Source organism: Dermochelys coriacea, chromosome 2, assembly GCF_009764565.3.
Source record: "Dermochelys coriacea isolate rDerCor1 chromosome 2, rDerCor1.pri.v4, whole genome shotgun sequence".
NCBI lineage: Eukaryota > Metazoa > Chordata > Testudines > Dermochelyidae > Dermochelys > Dermochelys coriacea.
This window is the reverse complement of record NC_050069.1, coordinates 260,204,077-260,225,860: the sequence shown is the minus strand read 5'-3', so window position 1 is coordinate 260,225,860 and position 21,784 is coordinate 260,204,077. Positions and strand designations below refer to the sequence as shown.

At 40.3% G+C, this 21,784-nt stretch overlaps 1 protein-coding gene across 4 annotated transcripts in view; it reads left to right on the top strand.

Annotated features, from left to right (window-relative positions):
- The window catches only part of CTDSPL (CTD small phosphatase like), a 132,831-nt gene that overhangs the window by 100,707 nt on the left and 10,340 nt on the right, over positions 1 to 21,784 (top strand). For 3 of the 4 annotated variants that reach the window (XM_038389735.2, XM_038389737.2, XM_038389739.2), the window contains 2 exons: positions 7,480 to 7,581; positions 10,555 to 10,611. In XM_038389735.2, coding sequence (XP_038245663.1) covers positions 7,480 to 7,581; positions 10,555 to 10,611 — 159 coding nt within the window. The remainder of the gene's footprint in view (positions 1 to 7,479; positions 7,582 to 10,554; positions 10,612 to 21,784) is intronic. The other variant, XM_043509737.1, reaches the window with a different exon arrangement.

The window sequence follows — 21,784 nt, the reverse complement described above, 5'->3', positions numbered from 1 at the left end:
TGTTTGTCTGACCTGTTCTTAAAAACCTCCAATGATGGTACAGATGTGGGAACTTGCATGAAAGACCCCTAAGCTTATTTTTACCAGCGTAGGTTAAAAAATTCCCCAAGGTACAAACTTTGCCTGTCCTTGAACCGTATGCTGCCACCACCAAGCGTGTTAAACAAAGAACAGGGAAAGAGCCCACTTGGAGACATCTTCCCCCAAAATATCCCCCCAAGCCGTACACCCCCTTTTCAGGGGAAGGCTTGATAAAAATCCTCACCAATTTGTAAAGGTGAACACAGACCCAAACCCTTTGATCTTAAGAACAATGAAAAATCAATCAGGTTCTTAAAAGAAGAATTTTAATTAAAAAAAGGTAAAAGAATCACCTCTGAAAAATCAGGATGGTAAATACCTTACAGGGTAATCAGATTCAAAACATAGAGCATCCCTCTAGGCAAAACCTTAAGTTATAAAAAGACACAAAAACAGGAATATACATTCCATCCAGGACAGCTTATTTTACCAGCCATTAAACAAAAGGAAATCTAACACATTTCTAGCTAGATTTCTTACTAACAGAAGTTCTGAGACTGCATTCCTTATCTGTTCCTGGTAAAAGCATCACACAGGCAGACGAACCCTTTGTTTTCCCCCGTCCCGATTTGAAAGTATCTTGTCTCCTCATTGATCATTTTGGTCAGGTGCCAGTGAGGTTATCTTAGCTTCTTAACCCTTTACAGGTGAAAGGGTTTTGCCTCTGGCCAGGAGGGATTTTATAGCACTGTATACAGAAAGGTGGTTATCCTTCCCTTTATTTTTATGACAGATGGAGATTCCACAATCTCCCTAGGCAATTCATTCCAGTGCTTAACTACCCTGACAATTAGGAAGATTTTTTTAATGTCCAACCTAAACCTTCCTTGCTGCAGTTTAAGACCCATTGCTTCTTTTCCTGTCCTCGGATATTAACAAGAACAGTTTTTCGCCCTCCTTGTAACAACCTTCCACATACTTAAAAACTATTATAAGAATGGCCATAGTGGGTCAGACCAATAGTCCATCTAGCCCAGAATCCTGTCTTCTGACAATGGCCAATGCCAGATGCTTCAGAGGCAATGAACAGAGCAGAGAATCATCAAGTGATCCATACCCTGTCATCCATTCCCAACTTCTTGCAAACAAAGGCTAGGGACATTCAGAGCATGGTGTTGCCTCCCTGCCCATACTTTGTAATGGCCATTCGTGGATTTATCCTCCATGATCTAGTTCTTTTTTTTAACCCTGTTATACTTTTGGCCTTCATAACATCCTCAGACAAAGAGTTCCACAGACTGACTGTGCACTGTGTGAAGAAGTACTTGCTTTTGTTTGTTTAAAATATGTTGCATATTAATTTCATTGGGTGACCCCTGGCTCATGTTTATGTGAAGGGGTAAATAACACTTCCTTATTTACTTTCTCCGGTGTACACCAGTCATGATTTTTTAGACCTCTATCATATCCCGCCTTTAGTCGTCTTTTTACAAACTGAAAAGTCTCTTTTTAATCTCTCCTCATACAGAAGCTGTTTCGTACCCCTAATAATTTTGTTCCTCTTCTCTGTACCTTTTCCAATTCCAATATCTGCACAAGATGTGGGTGTACCATGGATTTACATAGAGCAGGGGTTCTCAAACTTCATTGCACCGTGACTCCCTTCTGACAACAAAAATGACTACGCAATTCCAGGAGAGGGGACGGAAGTCTGAGCTCTCCTGAGTCCCACTGCCCCGGGCAGGGGGGCTAAAGCCAAAACCAAGTCCCATCACCCAGGGCTGAAGCCCTTGGGTTTTGGTCCCAGGCAGTGGGGCTCGGTCTTTGGCCCTGGGCCCCAGCAAGTCTAATGCCAGCCCTGGTGACCCCATTACAATGGGCTCATGACCCACTTTGGGGTCCCGTCCCACAGTTTGAGAACCTCTGATATAGAGGTATTATGATATTTTCTGTCTTATCTATCCCTTTCCTAATGATTCCCAACATTGTTAGTTTTTTTGACTGCCGCTGCACATTAAGTGGATGTTTTCAGAGAACTATCCACAATGACTCCAAGATCTTTCTTATCATGTCCCCCCTCAGTCTTCTCTTTTCCAGACTAAACAAACCCAATTTTTTCAGTCTTTCCTCCTAGGTCATGTTTTCTTCAGCTTTAATCATTTTTGTTCTCTGGATTGTCTCCAATTTGTCCACATCTTTCCTGAAATGTGAAGCCCAGAACTGAACACACTACTCCCACTGAGGCCTTATCAGTGCAGAATAGAGTGAAAGAATTACTTCTAGTGTCTTTCTTACAACACTTAGCATTAACAAGATGTGAATTCCATTGAATTTCACTTTTAACCATGTCATTTTGTGGAGGCTTATTTGTTGCTTTATATAGTGAATTCCTAAAAAAATGGTTGCTTGCCATTTGTTGAGACTTCAAACAGAAAACCAGAATTTCTGCTTACTCTGTCAGAGAATGTAGTATTTCTTCAACTCACTTGAGACGCTTTTCGTCGATCATTGCTTTTTGAAGGCTCTTATGCTAATTAACAGCATGGAAACCTGAGATGAATGCATAAGCCTTGAATGGTGATTAGTTTAATAACTTCTAAAGACACAATGTCTATTGTAATATGCATAAAGTTTTTTCATCTTGATTGAACAAAAGGCTCAGCAAGTACTTACTGGTGCTTGTATTTAAAAAGTCAACATTTGATCCATAATGTCCACACAGTAATATCTGAGAACCACAGTTATTTTTCTACTTTGTTCTAGGGAAATACTGTAGTATTTCAGATATTGCTGTGTAGTAAGTGTGAATCACTGTTGATTTATTAATGGTGACCACTGTTTGTTATACCTTTTTTAATTACTAAAAAGCTTGATTTTTTTAAAAAAAGAAAACTGGTAATGAGTTTGAGATCTCATTTTAATCACCATAAATATTTTACCTTCATTAACTAACTGTGATGAAATATCTACTAATTATGACTTTTCTAGGCAATTTCTTCAGTGTCTTCATTTAGATCAACTATCTGAAAGGGGGTTCCAAAGAGGATGGCTCTAGACTGTTCTCAGTGGTAGGAGATGACAAAATGAGGAGTAACGGTCTCAAGTTGCAGTGGGGGAGGTTTAGGTTGGATATTAGGAAAAACATTTTCACTCGGAGGGTGGTGAAACACTGGAATGCGTTACCTAGGGAGGTGGTGGAATCGCCTTCCTTAGAAGTTTTTAAGGTCAGGCTTGACAAAGCCCTGGCTGGGATGATTTAGTTGGGGATTGGTTCTGCTTTGAGCAGGGGGGTTGGACTAGATGACGTCCTGAGGTCCCTTCCAACCCTGATATTCTATGATTCTGTGATCTATTGGAATGGATTTAAAAATTGATACTACAGAAATTAACGTTCCCTATTCCTTGTTACAAGCTTAGCTACAATTGGGTAGAAGGCTTGGATGTCAGCATAAATGAGTTACTGTCAGATACACACATCCCTTGCGTTCCTTAAACCATCTACGTGTCACCCTAACACTAAATTCCTACTCAAGATATTTAGTTTCCACATAAATTGTGAAACCTTTTCCTTCATAATTCATATTTTCCACGCCCCCTTAGACCTGCAGGAGAGAAAAGCCTTCACATGCTAGATGTCGGCACAGAAATGGCATTGCATGTGAAGAACTAATGAACTAGGAACCAAAAATCAGTTGCTTGTTTTCTCTGATCTTCGGACATTCAAACTATAGAGAAAATTGGTGTTTAGCATGGGGTCCCTTCAGGCATTCTACTTTTCAGGCAGGATCAGATGAATTATGCCTTGTGGCAGGGACTTGAATGGCAAGTCCTAGGACCCTGTCTGAGAATGCAACACTTTCATCATGCACTCAGATGCTGTATGAAGATATAGTATATCTACTGCTACATCATACTAGCAAGTTGGTTCCAATTAACACCAACCAGGGAACAAGAAAGGTCAGCATGTCTCTCTGAAGAGGAAACTTGGGGCTGAGACAGAGGGGATCCTGCAAGAAAAACCCTAGATAAAGGCAAGCTTTGGGAAAGCTTAGTCTCAGATTTGTGTGTAGCGTTTCTTCAGTTAAGGCAAAACTCTAGGTAACAGGAGATTTCTGAATGTTAACCAGATATGTGAATAAACTGAATGGAGCGAGAAGGATGGAGATACACTTGTTCCCCTCATCACTGCTGCTTAGTGAAAGCAAAGCTTCAAATGGAGAGAGAAGGGAATACAATACTACTTGGCCCAGAGTCAAAGGCAGTTAGCCTCTTTCAGTCTAAGGCCCTTGAGTCTTGTAATATTTTCAGAGATGTTCATTCCCTTCCTGGTTTTGGTTTGATCAGCTGCCAGGGAGCAGTTATGGGTTCTATGTAATAATGCATATTGTACAGCCAGTTTTGTCCTGGATTTTTTTTTATCTTGCCATTAATGCACCATACATAGCAATGTCAATCTTTGCAACAATCCCTGGTTTGTTTTTAGTGTGCAGTAGTTACCTCAGCTGTTCCAAATTCCACCTGAATAATATATTCATTCAGTACTACTACTCATTACTAAGGGTCGGGGAATGCTATTAGCATATTTTTTTCCTCGGATATTTAATTTTGAAAAAACTGGACATAGTGCATTCTTTTCATGACTTTTTTCCTGGTGGTACCCTATAGATAAATAGCACTATCTATCTTTTAAAAAAAAAAAAGGTAAGAAATTAGATCCTGTTTCATGTATAATGGAACACTTGAGGGAGGTATCATGTCATTTATATCTTAATGGTGTTTTGGATCCTTTACACTGTTAGTAAAAACACACTTCATATAGGAGAAGAAATTGCTATGTAGTTAATGTTACCATGTAACCTTGTAACCAAGGTTGTTACAAGGAGGAAGGAGAAAAAGTGTTTTTAACCACTGAGGATAGGACAAGAAGCAATGGGCTCAAATTGCAGCAAGGGAGGTTTTGGTTGGGCATCAGGAAAAACTTCCTAACTGTCAGGGTGGTTAAGCACTGGAATAAATTGCCTAGGGAGGTTGTGGAATTTCCATCATTGGGGATTTTTAAGAGCAGGTTGGATAAACTCCTGTCAGGGATGGTCTAGATAATACTTAGTCCTGCCATGAGTACAGGGGACTGGACTAGACGACCTCTCGAGATCCCTTCCAGTCCTATGATGATGTCCTTTGAACTGCTTATACATGTTGTGCTACTGTTAAATTAAAAAAATATACTAACATTCCTTAACATGAAAAAACGTTCTACCTTGAGAGGCAGGATGGTCTTGTAGCTAAGATACTGAATCTCTTTGCCTCAGTTTCTCATTTGTAAAATGGGGATAGTACTTTTTCCCTCTCTGTCTTGTCTATTTAGATTGTAAGCTGTTTGGAGTAAGGACTGTCATTCTGGGTTTATACAGTGCCTAATAACCTTGGGCCCTGGCTTAGCCTCTAGGTGTTTCCATAATACAAATAATAATAAATATATCCACAGCAGTAAAGCAACTTTTTACTATACCCTTAACTGACCTCATTGTGTTTGACTGTTGTCAAATCCTGTGTATAACATCTAGACTGACAGCCCACACGCTGTACAGGCCTTATCAACTGCAATACAATGCTTTCTTGGTTTCACTCAGCACTAATCTAAGGATCAAATAGAATTAAAAAGAAAATGAGAGATCAGTAGATGATTAAGTGGTTTTCAATTTTGATATATCAAGAAACTGTCACTGACTTCCGTAGAATCTGAGTTAGCTCAACACTGAGCACTTCTGAAAATCCTATCCAGGATATGTAAAGTAGCTGAAGATTGTGATATTATTTAAATCTTAACAGTATTTCTTTTAAGAACAGTTAATGAATTAAAACTAAAATTTACTGGGGAGAATTTACACAAATTTAACAAATTTGGGCTTCTTATAGAGGTTGCACTTAAGTGTTTGACTTCATGACTTAAAATAGAATAGCCTAGCTTGGGAATTTATTTTTCATTTGTCCATTGGTAAAGTTGATATGGGCTCTTTGGGAGCTTGAGAACCTTTTTCCTACATACATGAGAAATGCTTTGATAGAAATAAAATGTGGTAAGAAAATAGAATTTGTTTTCATATTTCTAATTGGTGGTTATAAACAATATTATTTTAAAAATTATGGAAAATATTTTGCCACTCCCTGGCAAACACCAGAAATAAAACAATGATTGATAGAGAATACTCTACCCTTTTTATTATAGTGCACACAGATGTATCTCATTCAGATAGCCATCCTACTCTAGTGTGCAATATGGAGGCTTCGCCCTCTCCTATTGTGATTTCAGTAATGTTTTTAACCCTCTACCCATGGGCTTTAACCCATTAAAATATTTAATTTCCTATCCATATTGAACATCTCCTCACTTTATACCCAACTCCAGTTTTCCCTCCCTTTCGGAACTAACCCATTTCTGTAAACATTAAAGACGCCCTAAGAAGTGTGGTAGCGTAGCAGTATCTCAGCTTCTTTTAAGCATCCAAAAGATGCATCCTCCCCTTCCAGTTCCTTCATAGTGCTGCTGTGGTAAAGGACGCCTGGTACCAATGTCAAAGAAGAATACAATGAATGTTGCAACTCAGGATGCTAGGTCAGGCAGTGGGCCCAAAAACTTGCCCACTCTACTTTCTCCTGCCCCAGCTGAAGTCTGTGTTCCCCAAGATATTGCACCATTTATAGACTGCTGCAGGAGGAAGTTTGTGGAGCTCCCCATTATATTTTGAGTCCCACCTTAGTAATGGGTACTGGTTATAACAGAGCTAAGTTTGATGGAACTTTCATTTACAGCATTTTTATTCTCGTGATTCTGAACATGTAATCCATGCAAAAGCATTAATTCAACACTTGAATAGAAGTAGTTCAGAGCCCCGTTCTGGAAATGACCATCACTGTAATCTCATTTGACTTCAGAATTGGGACTTCATCTCAGTATGCATTGTGGCAAATGGAAGCATTGATTTATGTAAGTTTCACAGTCACCCTTGCATGCTGTGGCCAGAAATTTATGCTTCCAGTTGCTGCTTTGGACTCTGAAATGGAGAACAAAATGAGACTGCAGCTGTCTAGCCCATATTCTGAGACATGAGAAAGCAGGCCAGTAAAGAAGGTCAGTGCTACTAATTGTGTCCCATTTCCGCCACTGACTTTAGCTATCAAAATTGTTTTGCTACGTTCATCTGTATTACTTAAATTCATCTCCAAAGCATTTGATTATTCATTCAAGAAATAAAAATACAGAAAGTAGTTTGTGTATTGCATGAGAGCTTTCATTTCCAGCTGTGTATTGTAAACTGGCAGGAAAAAACCTATTCAATCTTATGACTTCTACATATGTGTCTTCCTGTTGCTAACTGCTAGTGAGTAATGCTAGGGAATGTGAACCTCTGGTTAATGCACAGAAATTTACATTTTTCATTGTGCTGTTTTTTTCTTTAGCCACCAGCTAAATACCTCCTGCCAGAACTGACAGTATTGGACTATGGGAAGAAATGTGTGGTCATTGATTTAGATGAAACATTAGTACACAGTTCATTTAAGGTAAATATACTCTCAAGTGGTCTTTGCTACTTGATCATATGAATGTTAGTGAACACAATAGAGACAGTAATTTTCTTAATATATTAACTAGTCTTACAAGCCACCCATGAATGTTCTGGTAATTGGATCATTTTCTTGATTCAATATAGACCTCTCTTCATAGAAAAAAGATGCCCCGTAGACCATTTCCTTATTAGGATTTTGGGTTTGGTTTTCTAACAGATGGACCTTGAAAGGAGCCTTTTCAGTCATCTCCATCACTATGCTTTGTTGCAGGAAAATTTTCAAAGTTAGCCTGTCATTCCAGATAAACCTGTTGTGTAATCTCTCTCTCTCTCTACAGAGATGACAGATATACTGCCTCCTTTGGGAGCTGTTCCATCGCCCAGTTCCTACAATTATTTTTCTGTTCTTTTTGGTTGTGGTGGGGGACAAGGGGGATAGAATGAACATTGATAAAGTAATGAATACTTCTTGTTGCAAGAGAAAGCCCTATCTCTAGGGAAACAAGACACTAACTGAATGATCACTCAGTCCTGTCACTTCAGTAGCTAAATATTCCAGCAGGGTTCAGTATTTAACTATGTAGAACTTACTGTCCTGAAAAAAACTGACTTTAACGTTCTGAAATGTAAATTTTGCTGCATTTGAGTCTAGAAATCATAGCTGTGGAAAATGGAATTTCAGGGCCTCTTTATGCTAGGTGGGTGTATAATTCTGCTAGAAGAGATTGTGAATATTACATTAATAAATCTTTGGTGCCAGTAAGAACTGTGTTCTGTGCCAGAAAAGATTGTTCCCAATGTCATAGGGTTCAATAAATAAGTTTGTCATCACCTCTACTCTAGTCAGCACATTAAGTATACACTCTCCATTACAGGAAGGTGGGTGGGGTATGGCTATTGCTGGTGAGTCAGTCGTTTTGAAGCAGAATCTTGAAGAGTTTTAAAAATTTCTGTTCTGGAGTGTGTTTATTGTTCAAGTAGGATGTAGCATTAGGACAGGAGCAGTGACTGTTTGTTTCAAATTGGCTCAGAAATGAGATCATCCTTCATGTTCTGTAAATCTGAGGTATTATAAAGCATCTCACTTTATAGGAAGATGGTTAAGCAATTACCAGGAGCAATTTCCAGTAATGTTGTAGTACTTTCAATTTTGGTTATACTATATTTTTCATTACAAACATAAATCTTTTATTTTAATCCTAGTAAATATTCAGTTGCCAGACACTTGATGTTGTAAACCATAGTTCATTAGTGGTCTGAATCTGGAAACCATTTTTCTTGGTTGACTTTAAAAAGACCTTATATGGATATATGGTTATGCATACACTCATGATACAAAGTCAGGATGAAATTGTAGGATTGTATAGATTTGGAAACTATTATAGACTTCAGTGCCAAATCCCTGACTTTTGTAGTCACTCCCGAAGTTATACTTGGGAATTTTCTTAGTGTTCTATCAAGGTAGACGCTCATTTGGACTTCTGAAGGGGAAAAATATTCACTTTTTGTAAAGCTTTTAAATTATTTACAGAGGGAGGCCAAAATAGCAGGGGAGAAAATGAAGAATATTCAAGAAAGGATGCATGGCATCCACAAAAGTAGTAGAGAATCAGTATCAATCCACTATGTGAAAAATCTGTGTTAACTGAACGCTCCTTAAATTGTGAGTTCTGTGGTTCCTTAGTGAAAATAAAATGTATCTCTCTTCAGGTTATTCTAAGCCAGTTAATTTAAAATCATTTGAAAGAGTATATCATCTCCTCAACAATTGATATCATCAAAATCCCTTGTCCAGAGTAGAGGTTTGCACATAGTGAAAAGGTTTCATGCTCCTTTGCATTCATTTTCAAAGTTGACAATGGGAGTCTGTAAGGGGAAAACCAAATGCTAAAGTAAATGACTTTAGTTATTCTGTAGCTGGCAGTCTTTCCAGTGCATCTCAGTGGTACGGGTGAGCTTTGTGCTGTCTTTCATCCGAGATGAGGCCCTTGCCTGCTTCTGGTCGCTAAAGAGCTCGTGATAATTTTCACAAGGGTAGAGTTAACAACTGCTGGATGTCCAAGCCTACTACCTGTTTGAATAATTGAATTCCAACTACTTAAATTCCTCCTGCAGTTTCCTTTAGTTGTGGTATTCTTCACTAAAATGCCCTATGGCAATGTGCTCTGTTTCACAATTATTGCATTCTACCCCAAGGGTTGGCTACTTTTAAGTGGGGAGGTCATGTGTGACAGTATAAAAATATGTTGAGGCCCTTCAATATGAAATACATTACATAAAAGGAATTAATATACTTTAAAAGTACATAACAGTAATTTTGCATTGAAATAGTTTCAGATAGCTACAGATGCTTGTGTTTAGAAGCACCTAGAGCTAAACTTTTTATTTATTTTGGTTCTCCTTTTTGAAGACAGCTTCCTGAGGGAATATTTCTCATTTTCCCTGTTTACTTCTTCAGCATATTTGAGCAGCCTTTGGGGCAGCTAGTCTATTGTGTTAAATACACACCTGAAGGATGGGGGAGGGGAAGCATGTTTTATAAGGGTGGGAAGCGTCATCAGAAATGATAGTTCAGTAGTTTAATGACAAATCCACATCATGAGACAATAGAAACAAATATTAAAATCAGACTGTTGAATCAGGGAGATACTTTGCATTCTCTCACCATCCTTATGTAAAACAATCCCAGGTCCTATGCAAAATCTGAGTTTAGTCACATTGAAAAATTGCTGTGAAGTGTATTATTCAATCTATGCTCTATGAAGTTTTTATTTTCAATATCAAAATAGGCAATGTTTCCAGCTTTTTATATTCATTGTGGGGGAGAGATTTCCAAAGGCTCATAGTGGGACTTTTGGTGGAAATTAGGAGCCTGACTGCTGTTGGTGACTTTGAAAAGCTCCCCCTGTAATGATATTTACACTTGTTTTTCGAAAATATTATCTGACTTCGTTGTCATTTTTTCTAGCCAATTAGTAATGCTGACTTCATTGTTCCTGTTGAAATTGATGGAACCATACATCAGGTAAGCATTGCTGTTAAATTGGGCTCTAATTTGTTCATAGATTCATAGAGTTTAAGGCCAGAAGGGAGTTGTATGTCACAGGCCAATATCTTGTGCACAATGATCCCTTGATTTTTTCAGAGTCTCTCTATTCCAGGATGTAGTTCCCCATTCTGTAGGAATGGCCTTATTCTTTGTTCTTAGATGTATAACTTTGCATTTGGCTGAATTAATGCACAATCCAGATAGCTCTGTATGACTGTCTCTCCTCATCATTATTTCATACTCTGCCAATCTTTGTCACCTGCAGATTTTATCAGCAATGATTTTATATTTACTTTGTACTGCATACAGTTCCTCAGTGTTTTGACATACAGGAATTTACACATCAAAAATTAGTTAAATATAACTCTTCTGCTTATTTTAAAAGCTAAAAATAATCTGACATTAAGAATATTATTCAGTAACCAATAATATCCTTAAACTGAAATTTAGCAGGTACTTTGGAATGACTAAGTCCAGAGGGAATTGATACCACCAAACTTTGGCTAAAATAAAAGCTGTATTGCTGTGTGCAAAGGATACGTTCTCACCTCTACATAGAATAAAGCAGCTGTCTGGTTTGTCAGTTGCTCACAACACACCTGAAGCTTGTAAGAAGCAGGGTTGCAACTCACATTCTTGGTTTGTGTCATTGCTTTGAGTAAATGTGTGTGTTTCTATAATTGCACTAATACAGTTCAGTTATCATAACTCCAGAAAAAAGTCATTTTAAGCCTTTTGGGTGACATACTGCATTATATTGTAGTCCTGGTGTTTTGGACCTTGGTTTCTGCATGTTGGAATGTTTTCCTCAATCTTGCTCTTCATTCATCATTTATTACTGTCAGTTCTTAATTTTAAAGGATTGTCAGAGATATGGGAATATTTTAATACAAAAAATAGAAGATGATTTTCAGTTATTTGACATAGATTTACAGTTGCCCAAATGGAGGTTTTTAACTTCTCAGGCCAGTTAATGGCCTACCTGATGAGTCATGTCTTACTGCCAGTTTCCCTCTAACTACTTCAAAACTCTTTCTGGAATCTTCTCCTCAGGACTTTGATATCACTTTCTGACTCCTCTTGTGGATTCTAAACTTCTCCAAGCATGAAGTGATCTAACGCCACATTTACAAACATTGTCTGTCCAGGTAACAGCTATTTCTAAGACATTTATCATTCCCTAAAAACACAGACTAACAGAGGCAGATTATAAACTGAAATTCCATATACAGAAACATTTTGTAAAAACACTCAACTATGCAAAATAGAATTAAAGATGTGTGCCAAGCATTCATGCTTTTACATTCCTTCCTCTTGCCCTTCACCTTTTGTCTGTATTTAGATTTTAAGCTCTTCAAGTCAGGGTTCCTTGTAGTCTTTTATATGTCTTTCAAGTGCGTCGTCTGTTTAGGATAATATGGACAAAATTTTCAGAAGTGACTAGTGATTTTGGGTACCTCAGTTTTTGGGACTTCTACATCAGACGCCTTAAGTGAGATTGATTTTCAAAACACGGTGAATATGTACTCTCTGAAAATCAGGCCCCTTTAAAGGATCTCAGATTGGGCATCTAAAAATGGAGGCACTCAGAATCACTAATCACTTTTTAAAATCTTGGCCCACATAAATAATACTCATAAGTTTCTCCCTCCAGACAAGCTCAAACATTGCAGTGATTGTTAAAACTAGCCTACACTAGGTACTATAAACTTGGATCCTAATTTTCTGATGAATTGAGCCTGCTAATTGGTTAAAATATCTTTTGTTGGTTAGAATAGGTTGTATGCTAGATTGTAAAAAAAATAACTGATTACATTTCTTAGCTGTATATAATTTGTGTGTGTGTGTGTGTGTGTGTGTAAATCAACCTGAAGGGCTCTGTGTAGCTCAAAAGCTCATCTCTTTCACCAGCAGAATTTGGTCCAATGAAAAATATTACCTCACTCACCTTGGTCTCAGAATAGTAGAAACAACATGGCTACAACACCACTGCAAGCAGTCTTGAGTAATCAGTTTAGTTATTGCCTGCACAAATATTGTCCTGTCACTACTTATCTGAAGACTGTTCAGTAGCCTGTAAAATAATTTAGTAGTCTTAGTCTGATTCCTAAAATGAGTGTATACATTGCGAAAACTATCCACACAATTGTCACCACTTGACACACTTGTTAAACATCTTAGAAGCCAAAGATAAAATGGGCAATGGACTGAAATATCCTTTAGAATGACAGGTTTCAGAGTAGCAGCCGTGTTAGTCTGTATTCGCAAAAAGAAGAGGAGGACTTGTGGCACCTTAGAGACTAACAAATTTATTTGAGCATAAGCTTTCGTGGGCTACAGCTAACTCCACTGAATGCATCCAATGAAGTGAGCTGTAGCTTATGAAAACTTATGCTCAGATAAATTTGTTAGTCTCTAAGGTGCCACAAGTACTCCTTTCCTTTCCTTTAGAATGGTGGTCCTTCTGCCAGCAATGATAGTATGCCTGTTCTGTGGTGGAGAACTTCAGTTTTTAGGATTATTAATCTTTCATCAGCACTACATTCACTTACAAGGGACAAAAGTGTATATATTTATTATTTTATGATTTTTTGCGTTGTGGTCATGTCCAAAGGCCCTAAGGATTAGGATTTCATTGTGCTAGGAGCTGTACAAACACACAGGTAGACACAATGTCTGCCCCAAAAGTATACAGTCTAATTTTGAAGCAAGATGTCAGGAGTGAGTGTGACAAACAGTAGGAGGAAACAGTAGATTAACAGTAAGATCAGAGCCGCATACATTGCATTACATACCAAAACACAAATTACACTAAAAGAATGTTAAGTTTGAAAAATCAAACACTCAGAAATTAAGAAATACCAGAATTAAGGTTGCCTGTTCAGTCCCCTTCATTCACTACACACCTTCCAACTTCTGCAACAACTTACTGCAGTTAAGCACCAAGATCTAGTGAATGCATGTGAAGTTCTGAAAAACTGTGTCCATAGGGTGGGGTTTTTTCATGTGTATGATAAATAATATGAAGGGTAATTGGCCCTTCCAGGGACTTCCTGTGTTATATTGGGCAAGTAATTTAAATGCTGTGAATTTCCATTTCTTCATTTGTAAGATGGGGATACTACTTTCATTCCTACCAGATTGTTAAAAAATTAATTGTAAAGCATTTGAGCTCTGAAATGTTATGAAGCTATACAAACAATAGTTAAATCTGCTGTGTCAGAAAGCAGTAGAATTTTGTCAAGCAGCAGGTTGTCTGAAAAATGGGGATGGGGGAGCCACCTACTTGCCTCCGTGGGGAGGGTGAACTAGATGGGGCTAGCAGTGGAAAGTGACAACCCCAGCACTGAGGGAGGGAGACACTCTGAGGGACACCAAGAAGCTCCTTCCCCCTGAGATGTCTCAACTCATTGGCCAGTTGTGGGGGAGGGATGCTGATTGGCCATCATCCCCAGGTCCAGGGATTTAATCTGGAGCAGGGGCTACATGAAGCCTCATTCAACTCCATTCCAGCTCCTTTCCTTGAAGAAAAGATGAGCAATGTGGTACTCAGTATAGAGGAATTCTGTGCAGTTCATGTGATGTAAAAGTAATCACCAGTCAGGGAAAAGTAATATATAAGTATTGTCTGTCTAATAATATTGGGGGGGGAATCCAATTAATAGATATCAAGGCTGTCTGAGAGGGACCTTTATGATCTAGTGTGACCTCTTGCATAGCACAGGCCATAGAATTTCACCAGGTGGTTCCTTAGTGGTTTGTCTGAATCTGCCATCCTTTTATTATATATAAACTCCTTAAAACAGAAAGATCATTGAGCAATTGGGAAGTATTTTATACCCATTTTAAATATGATAGAAGCTCTGACATGTTATGAAGCTATACAAACAATAGTTAAATCTGCTGTCAGAAAGCAGTAGAACTTAGTCAAGCAGCAGGTTGTCTGAAAAAATATTACCTTGCCTGATCTTACATTAAAGGTGTCTGTTTTAGGTAGCGTCTACATGGCGGGGAAAAAAACCAACAGCACCAAGTCTGAAAGCCTGGGCTCAGGCTATGGGACTAAAAATAGCCGTGTAGACAGTCCTGCTTGGGCTGGAGCCTGGCAAGTGGGGAGGGTCTTGGAGTCTGAGCTCCAGCCCAAGTGGGAACATCTACACAGCTGGTTTTAGCCCCTCGCCTGAGCCCACAAGTCCAAGTCAGTTGCCCTGGGCTCTGAGACTCTGTGCTGCTGTTTTTTCTTTGCAAGGTAAACAAGCAAAGGGTATGTGCAATTAAACACCCACAGCTGGACTTTGTTAGCTGACTCGGATTCATGGGGCTCTGGCTGCAGAGCTATAAAATTGCAGTCTAGATGTTCAGGCTCAGTCTGGAGCCTGACCTAGGGAACCTTTAAATGGAAGAGGGTATGTGTCTGTTGCAATTAAAAACCTGTGGCTGGCCCATGCCAGCTGACTCAGGTTTGCAGTGCTTGGGCTAAGTGACTGTTTCATTGCAGGGTAGAATTCTGAGCTTGGGCTGGAGCCCAGGGTCTAGGACTCTCCAAGGTGGGAGGGCCCCAGAGCTCAGGCTGCAGCACAAGCCTGGAAGTCTATACTGCAATGAAACAGCCCCTTAGCCCAAGCCCAGCAAGCCCGAGTCAGCTGGCAGGGGCCATTTGTGAGTTATTAATTGCAGTTTAAACATACACAGAGGGTCCCCAGAGCTTTGGCCCAAGCCTAAGCATCTGCCCTGCAATTTTATAGCCCAAGTTAGCTGTCACGGGCCAGCTACGGGTGTTTAATTGCAGTGTAGACATACCCAAAGTTGCATTTTTGTGGTGCTCTGTAATTTTCTGAAGTGCCCTATCTGAAACACATTTCATGTCTTTTTAAATACAACAACTTAACTTTCTGATTTTCTTTAAATATCAGTATAAAATGTATTAATGTGCATTTGACTATGAAATACCTTGAATTCTCTTGGAACGTATAGCAATATAACACATCTAGTAAGCTGTTGTTCTCTTTACATTGTAATCTCCAAGTGACATACTAAGAGCTTAATTATCCTGTCAGTGCCACATCCCATAGCATGTTTATGGGAACAAATACCTAGGAGGACCACTCCAATCCAAGCAGATGCTGTACTGGCTAGATAATAGCATGGTCCTTTTCACTAGTTTCTAGTCACCAAAATTTCTGTCCTTCCAATTGAGAGAGTCAATCAAAGTAATCTTGCTCCCTACCAAATTATTCATCAGAAATCAAGATCAATGAAACACATTTGTTTGAATTCATGAAGTTTGTTTTGAGGAGGTTTATCAAGGCTTGAGGTGGGCCCACTCTATACAATAAATCGTTGTTTCTCAACCTTTTCCATACTGCAACTTAGCATTTTCCATACCAGGACCATCTCTCCCTGGAACTCGCTTCCCATTTAGGAGCATGGGAAGGGCCGGGTGGTTGTGACACCGAGGTTGAGAAGCCATGCATTAGAAAGTTTTAATTTTAGTTCCCAAGAGCATCAGTAGGGTACCCTCATTAGACTACTAAAAGGTGGATAACATTTTAAATGAAGTGACTCAGAAGTTTGGAGTTGTTCTTTGGAACGTTCCATGCACTTGACAATATTGTATGGTAGCTTTTGGTAACTTGCTTTATATCGTCTCTATAGAAGAAACTATTGACACTGACACAGCTCCAATCCCCCCATATGATGAGTATAAGGATCCTTAGTATAGGTAGTTCTTGGTCTATTTTCCAGGTTGCCTTACCTAACTTGATTCATGTCTTACACTTGAATGATTAGGAGCAGAAAAGGCAGCCTGCAACAGTTTGATTTGGCCTGGTTTTGGACTGAGTTCTTGTTCCTTACTAGGACTTTGATCTAAAGTTGCCATACTTTGTAGTGAACACTGCTATTGGTTGTTCAGTGTTTTAACAGTATATTAATAAGGAAAAAATAATTTTTAGCCAATGAAAATAAGAGAAATGTTTATGAAGTTTATTTAGAATATTATATGTGATTTTTTTTCAGTGGGGAACAACTTTTAAATACAAACTTTCTCTTCATAAAGGATCAAGTTCCTCAATTCTCCTGGAAAAGGCTGTGACCTGGTTCAAGTAATCCAGGATAGGCTGTGTGCAATCTAATTGGCCTATTCTTGATTACTTGCACTGGGAGGCAACCACGACAAATGAACCAGATATGTGAAGACTCAAGAATCCACATTATTTCTCCCCCTTTCTGTTAATAGGAAGTGCGTACCTGGTGAAATGAAGATTACAGGTGCTTGAGTTGTCTTGGTCAGACTGTTCTGCTATTGCATGAAGATTCCAAAATTCTAAAACTGTTTTAAAAACCAACTATATGGTCCTATTTCTAACATTACAATAAAGCTTGCTGTTCTGTGTACAAATACTTTATTCTTCAAAACCGACACTTTCATATGACAGAGTATATTTATAGATAAGTTTTCTAAAACAGTTGCACTTAATTGGGTGATGCCACTTATAACAGTTCTAAACTAAAAACTGACAGATATATGCAGTATTGTAAGACCTTGCTTAAAGCCTGGGAATACCTTTTAAATGTTAATGTCCAAGAGGAAAGGAGTACTTGTGGCACCTTAGAGACTAACAAATTTATTTTAGCATAAGCTTTTGTGAGCTACTGCTCACTTCATCGGATGCATTCAGTGGAAAATACAGCGGGGAGATTTATATACACAGAGAACATGAAACAATGGATATGTGGACACAGTTGGCAACAGGCTTTGTTGCAAGGATAGGTTCCTGTGTTAGTGGTTCAAAACCCGTTGCCAACTGTGTACACACATCTATTCAGGGGACACCATCATAGGGCCTAATCACATCAGCCACACTATCAGAGGCTCGTTCACCTGCGCATCTACCAGTGTGATATATGCCATCATGTGCCAGCAATGCCCCTCTGCCGTAGACATTGGTCAAACTGGACAGGCTCTACGTAAAAGAATAAATGAACACAAATCAGATGTCAAGAATTATAACGTTCAAAAACCAGTTGGAGAACACTTCAGTCTCTCTGGTCACTCGATTACAGACCTAAGAGTGGCAATTCTTTAACAAAAAAAACTTCAAAAACAGACTCCGGGAGACTGCTGAATTGGAATTAATTTGCAAACTGGATACAATTAATTTAGGCTTGAATAGAGACTGGGAGTGAATGGGTCATTACACAAAGGAAAACTATTTCCCCATGTTTATTCCCCCCACCACCACTGTTCCTCAGACATTCCTGTCAACTGCTGGAAATGGCCCACCTTGATTATCACATCAAAAGGTCCCTCTCTCCCTCCCCTCCCACAGGTCTCCTGCTGGTAATAGCTCATCTTAAGTGATCACTCTCTATAGTGTAAAAAGAAAAGGAGTACTTGTGGCACCTTAGAGACTAACAAATTTATTAGAGCATAAGCTTTCGTGAGTTACAGCTCACTTCAAAGCTTATGCTCTAATAAATTTGTTAGTCTCTAAGGTGCCACAAGTACTCCTTTTCTTTTTGCGAATACAGACTAACACGCTGCTACTCTGAAACCTCTCTATAGTGTGTATGGTAACATCCATTGTTTCATGTTCTCTATGTATATAAATCTCCCCACTGTATATTCCACTAAATGCATCCGATGAAGTGAGCTGTAGCTCACAAAAGCTTATGCTCAAATACATTTGTTAGTCTCTAAGGTGCCACAAGTACTCCTTTTCTTTTTGCGAATACAGACTAACACGGCTGCTACTCTGAAATGTCCAAAAGAAGGTTAATAAAAAGCGATGATATTCCTTTAAACTGTTACCAGAATAGAGCAGTAATTAGCAAAGCATGCATCCCAAGAAGTACAGATATGAAAAAAATGGGGTTTTTTTCCTGCCCTGAAGACCGTATGTAAAGCTGAGAGAAAAGCCAGGAGTCAGTCAGTCTAGAGACTTGAACTGAAGACATCATATAACAGAAAAAAGCCAAGCCACAAATAAGCATGTAGCATTGAGACTCAAGTCCAATAACTAATGAAGCAAAGAAAATAATACAGTAAATGAGAATGTAAGGAGGCAGAGGAGAAAAGAACTGCACTGTCAAATGGAGAAAAGGTTCATGTGAAGTAGAGCAAGGGATTTTGTAGTTCAGCATTATCAATACACTTGCAAATGCTACCAACACCTTGTAGGGTTGCCAACTTTCTAATGACACAAAACCGAACACGCTAGCCCTGCCCTGTCCCTGAGGCCCCGCCTCCGCTCACTACATTCCCCCTCCCTCGGTGGCTTGCTCTCCTCACCCTCACTCACTTTCACTGAGCTTGGGCAAGGGCTTGGGGTACAGGAGGGGGCGAGGACTCTGGCTGGGGGTGCGGGCTCTGGGGTGGGGCTGAGGGATTCAGCATGCAGGAGGGGGCTGCGGGTTGAGGCATGGGATTGGGTGCAGGAGGGGGTGAGGGTTCTGGTCTGGGGGTGTGGGCTCTGGGATGGGGCTGGGGATGAAGGCTTTGGGGTGCAGGAGGGTGCTCAGGTTTGGAGGGGCTCAGGCCTGTGGCAGGGGGTTGGGGCTCAGGGTTGGGGCGCAGGCTTACCTCGGGTGGCTCCTGGTCAGCGAGGCTAAGGCAGGCTGCCTGCCTGTCCTGACACTGTGTTGCGTGCGCCACAGAAGCAGCCATCAGGTCCAATGCTAGTAGGCGGGGGGGTAGGAAGCTCCATATGCTGCTGTTGCCTTCCGCAGGTGCGCACACCCCCCCAATAGCTCCCATTGGCTGGGAACTGGTGCTCAGGACGGGGGCAGCGCACAGAACCCCATGGGCCCCTCCGCCTAGGAGCCAAACCTGCTGGCCACTTCCGGAGCGCAGCGCAGTACCAGGACAGGTGGGGACTAGCCTGCCTTAGTCCCGCAGCACTGCTGACTGGACCTTTAATGGTTCAGTCAGTGGCGCTGACCGGAGCCGCGAGGGTGACCGGGTGTTCCGACTGGAAACTGGACACCTGGTGAAAACTTTTCAGAAAGCAACTTCTGTAGGGGAACACCTCCCCCTCACTTCCCCCTGCCCCCACCAAGCACTCAGAAACCTTGTTTAGAAAAACATTGAGGCACTGTTGGAGGAAGTTTGTGTGTGTGTGTGTGTGTGTGTGTGTGTGTGTGTGTGTGTGTGTGTGTGTGTGTGTGTGTGTGTGTGTGTGTGTGTGTGTGTGTGTGCTTGCGCGCGCGCACAAGCAGGAAATGGTTAGGCTTTATCCAGAGATTGGAAGTGGTTCTGTAGCATGTACTAAGAACTCGCACACACAACAAGGCATCTGAATTAGTGATGAAGAGAAAATCTAGTGGCAGGTGCCCAGGTGGCATAAAAAAGAGAAGAAACTGAACTAGGGAGGCATGAGAAGGCCTGGACTACCATGTCATAATGTGAGGCTGCCTAGTTCCAGTTCAGGTCAGCTACCTGCTGGCTGCCACAGAAGCTCTGCAAAGGAAACATAAAGGAACTGATTTCAAACTGAATTTCTATTTCAACCAATCTTCATCAGTGAGTTTGTTATCAAGAAATTCAATTTTACTGAAGGTTGGATATGGCTGCCTTGGTACATGGGAGGACATTTTTTATTGCAAGCACCCACAGTTTATATGCCTGGGTTGGGTTTTGTAATCATAGTCCGCAGGCGGAGACACTTTTGTAACCTAGTGAGTACAGGTGGAGGATTCTTTGTTGTGGTGTGAGTGAATGCACTGTTAAAAAGGAAAGGCACTAATAAGGCACAGAACTCATCTGTGGATACAGCAGAACCTCTGAGTTACAGACACCTCAGGAATGGAGGTTGTCCATAACTCTGAAATGTTCCTAACTCTGAACAAAGCACAGTTCGGGCTCCAGATCCAGCAGCTGATACTCTAGGCCAGGATTCAGCAGCAGCTGAGCTCCCTACTCAGCCCTGGCATGAGTTTGCAAGCTTGTCCCCCACTTGGCAGAGGGGTGTGTGAGAGAGAGGAAACGGGAGGGGGGTGTTAAAAACAGCATGTCCCCCTCCCAGCAGGGGGGTAGGGGGAGGTGTAACTGCACAGACCCTAGCAGTGCTCCTGCTCTGCTGACTCTGGCAGCCCCAGCATCTTGCTGTAAGTGGCTGCCATGGGGGTGGGGACAGGCAGCTCGGATGTGCCTACCTGTAAGAGGCAATAGAGGCACAATGCAGTACTTCCTTTTTTCGTGTGTGTGTGTGTCTGTCTGTCTGCTGCCGCCTGATTGGTTACTTCCAGTTTCACATGTCAGGTTGACTGGTCAGTAACTCTGGTGGTTGTATCTTTGAGGTTCTACTGTAGATGGTTTCAGTACACTGAGAAGGGAATTCTCACATATTTTGGGCTGTTGTGTACCTAAGTGAGGTGGGAGGAGTATATAAAGCTAAAGAATTTAGAACTTGAATGTTTACATACAGTTAATGAGTAATGTGCCTTGCTCTTTTCTGTTACTTTTGTTTTGCCTTAACTGATTTACTGTCCTGAAGACCAGAAGCAGAGGAATAAACTTAAATTGATGGAGCGCTTCTCCCACTATCACCACACTTGGTTCTGTATGGTTTCCTGGGTCAACAGAAGGGAAGCAAATTGTTAAAAGGTGCATTATGAATGATTGAGTTTGTGAAGCTGCATTTCTTACCTATGTGTAGTAAAAGTTGCATTTGGAAGGTAAACCCTAGTCAACAAAGTATCTCTCAGTGAGTCCAGCTTTTAATGAAAAACTAATGGTTATCTTAAAAGGGGAGAGAGAATTATTTGCCAGAGTCCTATTGAAATCCAAGAAACTATAGTGCAGTTCTCTGGGAAAAGAGAGCAGCAATTAAATAAACCTGTTCCTAATATAATCTATTGTAAACTTAGTCCCTGATGTTAAAGAGTTATTTGATTAAGTAGGGTCAGGTGCTTGCCACAGTAATATTAAAAAATAGGGAATCAAAATGAAAACTAGGCTACGAATTGTTCTCCCTTTCCAAGTATGAATGTACTGAGAGTCAGCTCCGGTGGCAAAAGTAAAGTTTAGTTCTGATTTAATAAGAATAATCTAATCCAGCAAACTGGTTTTGAGGTCCATGTAGCTTGTCACATGACTACCCAGAGTGGAAAGTACATAGCATTTTGATCTGACCGCTTTGGCCTTTAG